Source organism: Amphiura filiformis, chromosome 7 (genome assembly GCF_039555335.1).
Source record: "Amphiura filiformis chromosome 7, Afil_fr2py, whole genome shotgun sequence".
Classification (NCBI taxonomy): Eukaryota; Metazoa; Echinodermata; class Ophiuroidea; order Amphilepidida; family Amphiuridae; genus Amphiura; species Amphiura filiformis.
The window spans coordinates 29,987,851-29,999,628 of record NC_092634.1 but is presented as its reverse complement, the minus strand read 5'-3'; the positions used below and the strand labels follow the sequence as shown (position 1 = coordinate 29,999,628).

General features: G+C 37.3%; 1 protein-coding gene across 1 annotated transcript; it reads right to left on the bottom strand.

Moving 5' to 3' along the window:
- Positions 1 to 5,772: 5,772 nt before the first annotated feature.
- On the bottom strand, positions 5,773 to 9,807 carry LOC140157782 (uncharacterized). The gene is made up of 5 exons (XM_072181030.1): positions 9,788 to 9,807; positions 9,213 to 9,343; positions 8,400 to 8,532; positions 7,323 to 7,529; positions 5,773 to 6,436 (listed from the first exon to the last, which is right to left on the bottom strand). The coding sequence occupies exons 1-5, from the start codon at positions 9,805 to 9,807 to the stop codon at positions 6,271 to 6,273; spliced, it is 657 nt and encodes a 218-aa protein (XP_072037131.1). The 3' UTR covers positions 5,773 to 6,270.
- Between the last annotated feature and the right edge of the window lie 1,971 nt (positions 9,808 to 11,778).

Sequence of the window (11,778 nt, the reverse complement as noted above, 5' to 3'; positions counted from 1 at the left end):
ATCCCCCAAACACGTAAATGTTTTAGGTCTTTTGGAGGAAAACGTATAATAATTTATCCTGAATACGAAAGGTCAACATTTTCATTAGATTTATAATTTGAGGACAGTTAGATATAAGAAAATATAAAAGATGTCAATTTCTAATAATTTGTATTAAAACCCACTAAATTATTTGATATTAGAGGGACATGCCTCGTATTCAGAATGCAAGTTGGTGTTTCTGGTGTACTCTCAGGTCCCACAAAAATGCTTTCTGGTTCTCAACCCTCGATGCTAATACCGTAAATCCTCATCTACAAGCATATATAGTGCTTCTGATGAAAGCTAAATTAATCCAGGCGCCATTATAGAATTTGAGCAACTAAATTACAGATCCAAGCATATACAAACAAGTATTATTGTAAGACCAATATATGGTATTGGCATAGTTACGCATGTATCGTATAAATCTAGCTTTAATCAAAAACAGTATATATGCTTGTAGACGAGGTTTTACGGTATTTTGACATAAGGAGATGAACAGAAACAGATAGCCAAATATGGTGCCATGATGGAAGATGAGGTGATACCTGTCACGTACTTCCTTTGTGTTATTGACAGCAAGTCCTAATTTGGAAATTTATTACCAAAAGTTATTTCCATGTCTAATAACTAGACTTTCTTTGAAAAAAACCCCAACAACAACAAATCGCTGTCTGATGGGATCATAGTAGGTGACCCGTTTCTGGTGACCTTGAGTGGGATTTTCGCTCTTCAACATGTATAAAGATTCGCTACAAAAGAATAAAAGGTATAGAAATAATTGACAATACGGTACAATATAGTGAACACTGCGTTCAGTTTATAGCATACGATCGTTTATCACGGCTTCATAAGACTACATGTATCGATCTTTGGATCTCTGTTTTGGATATCGTTTGAAAGTATATTATGTTTTCTTTGATGGAGCAACATACATCAAGATATTTTATGGGTTATCAATTAGTCTTTTCGAGATATGGCGAACTCAATAGGATGGAGCTGCCAGTGGGGGCGCCAAGAATTTTTTCGGGGAGAGGGCATTGGGGGGAAAAGTGAATTTCAGGGGGGACAAAATTGGCAAATTTTGCGCAAATTTGCCGCAAAAAGTGAAAATTGACGTGATTTTGGGTTTTTGCCTCAAAAATGTGGGGGGGGCAGAAAAATATTGGGGGGTAAATGCTCCCCCCCTTGCCCGCCCGTAGCGCCGCCACTGGGTGCTGCATGAAATGGGTAAAGTCTTTTGAATTTGCCGGATTTTACCCATATTGAATACTGCCCTCATATTGTGTACGCCATATCTCGAAAAGGCTAATGAAGTGTTTCTATGTTGGCTAAAGGTAATATCTTTGAAATTCAAGGACTGAGAGGTCTATCATGATTGTTGATACGCCACGCTTTTGTGCTTCTTTTACTGCTAATAATGTATCAGCAACACTGACTGAGCAAGAAGGGTATTATGTTTTCTTGCAAGGTCAAACACATGCGCATAATATTCCACTGAGTTTAATATAATCGTGTTAGTAGAATTTGTATCTTGACTTTTTGATAATATTATACAGTAGAGCTTAGTCTCATGTTTATGGAAAAGTTCTCTTGAACGGATCAAAACAATTAATTTGCATTAGATTTACAAGGTCAACGATATGATTAACTAAATTGATTCCGATAGGAGCAGAATGTACACGTCAAAAGATATTATTCCGATAACAGACAATATTTAGCATTGTGCTATGTTCATTCAGTCTTGGCACAATGATGGAGGTATACACATATTTGTTACCACTCTTATCTTTTGTGGCAACATTCGCCAATTTTTTAACCATCTTGGCATTCTGGAAAGAGCCAAAACTGAGAGAGAAAACATCGGACTTATTAATATGTGCTTTAGCATGTGTTGATTTTTTAACCGGCTTTGTTGTAATACCTTTACTTTCACCGTTGTACATCATACCAGGTAGCTGGCCACTACAAGAAGTTGGATGTAGGGTTTTGGTAACTTTATCGACAGCAGCGCTAACGGGAAGTATGTTCTTACTTATAGCCATTAGTTTGGATAGGTACCTGTTAATCTCAAAAGAGTATCCAGTTTACCTCAAAATTCAATCCAAAAGCACGATTTTCCTGAGCATCGCAATTGCTTCAAGTGCAGCTTTCATAGTAGCTTTCTTGGAGCAAAGTTTCTGGAATGTTGCAAAGACCTGGAATGAAATCGCTGCGAGTATAGATTTTGACAAAATATGTTTGTCTCCTCCACGTCGACTTGCTGCTTTTTCTTCTGCATTTTTCCTTCTCTTTTACTGCCTGCCAGTGTTGATTGTTTGTTCTTTGAGTATGGCCTTCTTCATTTTTCTTCGAAAGAGAATCCACAAAATGAAACGTATTCAAGTTGAATCCTTGTCGACAGGAAATCGTTTAACTCATTCGCATAATATTAGTCCAGTAGTTTCAAATATAAGCTCAGGAGTGCATTTTGAAACTGAAGAAGGTCCCAGTGGTAACGAAAGATCTTCTAACGACTACAGTCGTGATGTCAAATTTATACGTAATCGATACATCAAACCGGGACTGACTTAAATTGCCTTGGTGATTGCCATGGGTACCTCAATGCTGCCATACTGTTTCTATGTGATAATTGTTGAATGGATCTGTTCCCAGTGCAGTAACACTACAGTTCTTTACAGTGTACTCCTCTTACAATATTTCAACGCGTGTTTAGATCCAATTCTTTACGCGGCTACACAAAGTAAGATAAAACAGTTTTACAAGAAGCGTATTAAAGCCGTGTTTCGTGCTTAATCAAGGGAATAAATAACATGAAACGTACAAACTGTTACACACGTAGAACTTAACTTCGCGTATATCCTTGTATCTTGAATGGTCCAGCTACTGTTATATTGCTGTGTGTAACCTCTTGGTAATATTTAAAGGTAGATAGTCATTCATGTGCTCACAATAACACTGAAAACAAAGTAACTAATGTGTGAAACTGGATATTTTACTAATGTACTTTATTACCATTTTAAGTCTACCCTACTTAAGAAATGTGAAGAAATTGTTTTAAACAGCATTTATGATATGATTCAGGATGTCAACGTTTTGAAGGAAAATGGTTTCAAGTTTCAAGATAAGAATCGCTGCACAGCGTCATCATCCCTATATCTTCGTGTCAAAAAAAAGTGATCGTAGTGCAAATCCACTAGTTCATCAACAGCTACGCATGGCGATTTTGTTCGAGCCGAGCGACATAGGCTAAGCACATCACCTGAACGATATGAGATACCACAGCGTTTCCATTCGTTAGCTAAAATGGCACGTTTTTAGGATCTGCACATGCTCATTACCCTATTGACGTTGCCAACACAAGAAAATTTCGTGTCAGGTTTTTGTTTTCAATACCCTGACTGGAAGTTCAATCCCTTGACAAGAGATTACCATATTCTTTCAACACATATATATTCAACTGCAAGTCAAACAATGGATTTTAACAATGACCAAAAATAAAAGAAAATTTTCCATGATTAGAGATTATAATCACACATTGACATATCAATGGAAAATGCACCACCATCAACATACAAGTGGTGGTCTTTTCAAATCATAAGCTCTTGTATGTATTGTATGAATTAAACTTTGTGCGGTGTGTGGCTGACAATTCTATAGACACAATGCGAGAGTGCAAGCTTCAATTATCCTGGTCAATAGGATTATGACTCTTTTAATTACTTATTTTATTTTATTAATTCAGTTCATTTGTAATTTAGCGCTTGATTGTGCGTTTACATTTGCACGTGATTCCGTCTGTACAAATATAATTATTGTCCTGATGGTGACGCTGTGCGCCAAGTCATGTGTAGACAAGCAAACCACTTTGGGCGTGGGCTAATTACAGTGATTAACAATTAGAACTACGACTCTCTTCATTCCTCATTCTCTTCTGTCGTATGTTATGAAGCTGCAAACCTTTTGTGATAGCCCAGTACTCCTAAAGCCTCATTATACCGTCAGCTCGGTGAAGGCAAAAGCTGGCAAAAGCTGTAATGTTCGCTTTCTCTCAACGTGTCCCGTGGCAGAATGTATTGATTTCAATGAGTGCACACATCGGCCAAAAGTGCTCTCGAATCGAATCTACACCTTTCATAACTTGCTGATTTTAATTCTGCATCATTTCTGTTATTTAATTCTGCATCATTTCTGTTATTTATATTTCAAAGAAAAATATCCTGGTGTACATTATGGTCACCTTATTTTGCAATCTATCCTCACTTTTACCATAAGGTATGATTCTTAAACTGCTACCTTACTTGTGCTGACCTTTGACCTCTCGATCGTTGCTTAGATTAAGGTTACACGAAGAAACGTATAAAAACGTATAAAAGACGTATAAAGTTGTTCTCTAAAACCGCGTTTTCTCAGCAATCAAATATCGCAGTGAGTCAAATGTTGGTGCATGGATGTATCTTTACATTATTTTTGTGTGTTTATAAAAAAATTTAGAATCCGTTTGAAAATCCTTCGTTTAAATCATTTTTACGCACCATGTTCACAAGATCAAAAACACGTTCCATGCAGTTTTTTTCAAATGTTCGCTCCGTATAAAACCACGCCGAGTGATTGTTTTCTCCTTTTTTGTATTGTACTACAAATCGATAAAAGAAATAATGTTGCCATGGGGAAGAACCAAATACAGTACCGATTAAATTTAAAAAGCCCGTTTTTGGGGAACATTTTCGAGAATCTTGTCTGAGAAAAAACTGTTTTGTGAAATTATCGATATCTTGATAACGGCGCGTTAATTTAGACATCTGAATACCTACATTATTTCTCAACATTCTGCCAATTGCTATCCCATTTGATTTTCACTCCAAATTGAAGCTAGTATTGCAAAAAACAAGGTTTTTCCTCCATCACTTCGTTCAAAATTTCAGCGCCGACATGTGTGTTTATTCTAAGAGCCATTGTGCGGACGCGATTGTAATCATTAAGTAATTGCATCAATAGTTACATATCCGCTTCGAGAACAAGAAATTTCGTAAGCTGATGTATGGTCGAGTGGATAGGGCGTTGGACTGGGAATCTGTTATGAACAATTTTTGTGGGTTCGAGTCCCCGTGTGGCTGAATTTTCTTTCCTTTTTTTTTTTCTCTTTTCTCATTTTTACTTTCTTTCTTTCCTCTTTTCTTTCTCTTTTCTTTTTCATTTTTTTAAAATTTCTTTCTCTGTTTCTTCCTTTCTTTGTCGTTCTTTTTCTTTCTCTCTCTCTCTTTCTTTCTCTTTTCACTATTTCTTTATTCTTTCTTGCTCCTTTCTTTTTAGTTTTATTTGATTGATTCGCTGACTGCAGTGAATCGTGATTGATTGTTTTTCACTTTAGATAATTCAGAAATTTGTAGGCCTGCTAAGTCTGTCTTTTTGCATATTCTTCCCAAATTCGATTTGCAAATAATTGCTTTTTGTTACTGTTGTTGATGTTATATTTAAAATTTATAAAATCCTTATGAAAATTGCCGAAAACGGCTTGTGCCTCTCCCTCGGCATCCGACCCGGCATGCCGCCCCTCATGACCCCCCCGCCCGCCCCCGACTCACGAGCTCCGGGCACGAGCTAAGCCAAGTTTCATGTCTTGACCGTGGATCAATATTCTATTGTAAAGTAGGCCTACGTCCCAGTACGCTTGTTCATTTTCTGCATGGCTGTTTCTGTTATGAACTTACGCCCCTCTGAAATCAAGCGCATGAAAAACTCTCGGCTAACCTTAATGCCTAGCTGTAACTATTCAAGGATCCAACATGGTCGGTCACAGAAGACCATTTCCACCATACACTACAAGAGTATATGGAATGCCCTTATTATTCGTCGTTCATAATGATTTATTTCCAGACCATTTCCACCATACACTACAAGCGTATATGGAATGCTCTACCAGTTCATTCGCAATTGGAATTCGTCGTTCATAACAGACCATGCGGTCTGGGCACGAGGCTAAGAATATAGAATCGAGAAGTTGCGTTTACAAAGTAATAGGGTGAAGATTCATTGTTTTAATTTAATTGATGCCGAGCACACTTCAAACAAGTGAAATATGCAATTATAATAATCAAAATGATTTATAGATTATGGTTTTGGACCTCACTGACCATGAGCACTGAGAGTGGAACGAGTACAATGGGTACAATGGGAGCCAGTGCCATACCATATCAATAAGAGTTCTTTTATAACAATGTATAATGAGCATAATTTTGAGCAAAATTCTTATGCTGCCGATCTGAAGAAATTGACTTCCCCTTGCATACAGGTTCGGTATATTTTTCTTGCCTCGCTCACATTTATTTCATCTGCATGTTTATCAACGACGGCTTGCATTTTCTGCCAGAACGTCAACCCTATATGTTCTTCTATCCAGAATTGATATACGTTGCTACCAGGAGTCTATGGAAGAAAACAGATTGATTCAACATTATCAACGATGTGACCAGAGATGGTTTTAAAATGCTTAGCACAATTTCAGATATTGTGAAGTATGAATGATATTCCCTTGTTCCCAAAAACACATGATTACATTTGAAAGCACACCACCCTACACCATACATAAATTTGCCTAGCCCCGTTTCCCTAACATGAAATATTAAAGCAAAAATGAAAGGTGGGTCTCGATTCCATACCGCACACTACCGCTATCGAACTACTAGTATAGTACCCGTGTGCGCGCTAGACCAGTCGGCTATCGATTCTTAAAGGGCATATATATTGCAAAAATGTTGACAAAGGCAACAGTGATTGCTGAAACGTCCAGAAGTAAGTGCATAATTGGATCAGATACAAGGAACATTAGTTACCGAGGAGTCAACTTTCCTTAACAAACACATGAATAGGCCTGGCTACTGTATTGTTTGAGAGTTGACTCCTATGAATCTCAGATGAATGCAATGATGTGTAATTATCTTGACCTGATCAAGATTGTCTTGACCTGTTCCCATTACTTGATATAATCGACAGTTATATACAAAAGAACGGCGCTAGATGTATATACATTGTTCCAGACGTGTAAAACAAATAAGGCTACATATACAATTTTACATCTTGTAAAACATTTTTCCATTTACATGTACATTGTTTTTTAGGAGAACTTATAAGTGGTCGATTCTATAATAGTGATGACTTTTTTGACAGCTCAGTTGGTAAAACCCGGGACCCATGTTCAAATCCTGGTTCATTTTTCCCTCACGATGTTTTGTATGGGATCGTCGCAGTGATATTACGTGTACTAATATGCTACCATAATTCAAAGATCTGGCTTTAAGAACTTATTACATACCGGAGATTTGTCTTTGATTTCATTCGCCAACCACGGCCATAGTCGACAACAGGGCAGCATAGCTACGATGAAATAAAGAGGATTCATAGTCATTGCCACGTGTTTTTGAAACTTTAAGTAAAGTTGAGCAGCGGAGCTCATCTCGATTCCTCCTTCAAATGCTATATGCCAGTCTTTGAGCTGCGAGGTTGTTTTCCTGGTAATATAAAAACAATCAAGTTTATTCATGTACATGTATTAACAAATTGATTGATGGACAACGACAAGAAGAAAGTGTTCTAACTGCTCCCGATTGCCTGAGCCGATTCCAGAAAACGCTTTTTTGTTCTTTTTCAAATATTTGAACAAATCTGGTAGCAATAAATTCTTTATTATGTGGAAATGTTACAAGGACACGAATAATCAGTGGCCAAATATCTTAGTCATGTTAGTAGTTACACCGTGTTATTTGGTCCTATAGCACTATCGTTACCCCCATGTCGTACCATGAACATTTGCATACAGCTGTACATAGTGCTTTCGTTATTTATTCAAAACGATAACGCCATGAAAATGTTAATTGTTATGTTTGAAACCATTTATTACATCATGAAGATATGATAAAAAGAGTCATCGGTACCAAACCAGAGGATGATTTAAGCACTACCCAACATTCCACGGTGTTAAGCATAGTGTGAGTGAACATGACACCACTATACTCGCCCACTGCATAGACGTGCTGCACGTGCATGGTTAAATTTGAATTTGGACAAATATATTTACAATAAAACACATTCAAAATGTTGGTCGATTTCACATTTTATGTTATCTACAGAAGGTGTGAATTATCCTTTATGCATACATCACTTTTGTTCTGAAATCGACCAAGTAATAATGACACACACACAATTTTAGAACAACATCTTTTGCACAGAATTCAATGGGATTTGAAAAGTAAAGTGGCAGTTGAAACTCTAGTGATAACACTTTTGCAGTGCATGATGGGGCTTCCTTAAATCATCCTCTGGTACCAAACCGGGCACCGATAGTGCTATAGGACCAAATTAGACATGTTGCTAATACTCACTCTTGTTCACTTGCAATACTTTTTTCATGTGCTTCGAGATAAACGCGAATGTCTCCCGTATATTTACATTTAGCTATATCTGCATAAGCAGCATGATTTGCTAAATAAATGGTATCTTGAGCCAAAAGTCGGCCTGTATATTGATTAAAATAGAGAAACGTAGAAATAGACAAGTCTTTTGTATCTTTTTCGTATTAAACAAAAGCGCAGTGCTTTACAGTGCGCTACACATAGGCATTATCCATAAGGTTCTGCACACTTTGGAGGAATTCACTGACCACTGTCTTAAAAGACGCACCATAATTATAAACCATCTTAGCAACAATCAGGGACGCGTATCAAGAAGCGCACACCCTAAGCATACCACAATTTGCCGTAGGAGCAGTGATATAACAAGATTAAATACCATAACTAGACAAGCCTCGTGACTGTTTCAATTCCCTGCCCGCACTACTGCACTCATCACCCGTGTATGTGAGCAATCATAGTTTATATCAAAGAAAGTATTTCTATAGAATAACGTACAACTCTTTTTCTCTGTTCTTTGAGAATCTATGGTGGAATGCAGAGGAACAGTTGTCATGATGACGTGACGTCCAGCATGTCCAGTGCATGGCAATACATTCTCGAATAGTGTAGACACATCGCTATGGTAATTAATCCTATTACGTCACTACTTCTACAGCAAATAAACCATCGCAGCCAGGATTGCTCATACGCAGAGGACAATGACTACATCTATATGGAAATTGCTCATAGGGAGAGCGTTGCACCTGGCTACGCCACTGGTTCTACGTAGCTATTTCTCCTCACCAAAGTCCAATGGATCAAGAATTCCTAAGGCAATTCCTTGGATCCATATGGTGTTTAAAGCTTGCTCTCTAAGATCCTTAGTTTCTTCCCATAGTTGATCACAAAGACTTCCATCTGCGTCAGTTCGATGTCTGTTGAAATGGATAATGATAACAAAAATTATTGTCATTGCATTGTGTTTGCTTATTGTGGGCAAATCACTATAATCCAAAATGATCTTATCTCCGATAGCGAACTTCATTTTATATGTATTGTTTGAAAGACAAAGTGTTTATGATCATAGAGAAATGTCAGGTCAACTTCCATTACTATACTGACCGCCCATCATATTATTAACCTTCATTTAACTCTCTCCACGCGGGTGTCGACTGCAGAAATGTAAATTTTCATAACCATATTTGGAATCAGCATGAAAAATGCATTAAAATGGGTACAAACAAGCCTAGTATTGTTTCAGTAGTTCTTAAGATAGCTCTTGATATTTTGAGAAAATATTTCAAAACTTGAAATTTTTCTATTGGAGCGCATGGCTAGCACGTAGGGCATTAATACCAAAATCCGTTCATTGTACTTACTTTTGGAACGTTATATCCATGTATTCCATACCAAAAGCTTCTGCACTGTCGATTTCCCTCACTATTATTAGTTGAACTACTGACCACTATATCTTTCGGTAATAACGTGAAGAAAGAATCTCAAAAATATGGTGCAACTTATATGGCATATACGGCAGATAAAAACCAAAGAAATTAATTATGATAAATTAGTGACTAACACGAAAGTGTTTTTAAATGTTTTGCAGTCTATTGTTCAAAAGAATTATACATAAAAAGGCAAATTACACTATCTGGTTTGAAAGTGCATTACATAAAATGCACGGTACGTACGTACACGAAGAGTAACAACACGAAGTGACTGACATAGACAACCTTTTGTTGCATGGTATCAGTATTAATATATTGCAATAACGAAGTTAAAGCCATATTATAATATTTGCCATAAAATGTTAGTTTTTACTGTCAGATATCCCCTTTTATTTTTGAGCCGAACAACTACGGCAAAGCAAAGAAAATTGGAATTTACTATCAGCGCATATGTCGCCAATACGTACCACTCCTTCGGTCATGTTATGGCACGACCCTTTGTTGTGTAGATCACCGTCCCGCACGCCGTGTACGTACTGTGTGTTATGAACATCGTGTATGCGTTCGACTAATAATTCCATCGTAATAATAAAATACCGGTTCCATCGTTTTATTCAAAATCTAGGATTTTGACAAAACTACATCACCTAGAGTCTTGATTTTTGCAGGGTATATTGGTTTAATAAAGTACAATATAATCGTGTAAAAATGAATTTAAAAAAATCAGTGAGGGCGTCCTCCTCAGCAAATGTTATAATATGGCTTTAAGGATTCCGTGTGTATACAGTGGACTTCGGGTATATATATAAATGCGCATATATAAATGCGCACGTGACATCTACAAGTCGCCATACCGTGTTCAACGATGTAAGGTACCCGGATGTGCACAAATTCCACACGCAAAAGTATAGGCGAAAATGACAGGTTACAAGGAAAATTGTTTTTACAAAATAGTGGCATTGATTGCAAAGGGCAAAATAATTTGACCCGAAACATAAACTCTTTATTTGGATTTTCCATCACGGAAAAAAAATTCATGACGGAAAAGCTAGATTTAAAAACCTTATATTTCATTATTTCCGTGCTAAATGGGCGTGGCAATTGGCCATATTGATGACGAAATGTGATTCTTACTGGCATTAAGGTCAGAACTGAGTAGCTGCCGATGATAGGGATGATAGGGAACTTAGGGGCTGTCATTTTTTCGGAAGGAATGGGTCATGGATTTATTTATTTGGGAGTCACGATAAATATCCCCCCACCCCCGTAGTGCCGCCACTGAACATAACCCTGACCCTAATTTTAACTCTAATTTTAACGTCAATTGACGAAACTATAACTTTAGCCCTTTTCGGAATAATGACCCTCTCGAACTAATAGGCTAGATGTCCCCGCCCGACTTCCTCAACCCTAACTTACTCATTCGCTCGCTCACATCACAGATGCTCACATCAAAAATTGACAAAAAACTAATTCAAAATGTGTTTTTAAGCACCTTTTTGTGTCCCCCATGCTAAATCGATGATCTGTACACCCTTTGACCATGTTGACGTACAATTTAGAGTATAAACACGTAGATGACTGTACATGATCTAATCATCCCGGCTGGAAGATGTTGAGGAAGACTCGCATACTATACATCACGCTCATACGTTATATGACAATTTGACGTACAATCACGTATGTGATGCATGGTTTGAGGTTTATTCAGCTAGTAAGTTAGATCTCGTCATACACATTATTGTCATGGTATTATATTGTAATTGTATACGTCAATTTTGTTCAGTTTGATTCAACCGGCTTATAAAGTTTTACTTTACACGGAAGGGGAAAGTTAGCAAAAAACAATTAATTTATGAGTGTAAAAGGGGGGAGGGTGGTTTTGGGGGAAGGGGGGGGGGCAAAAAATATTTATAAAATTA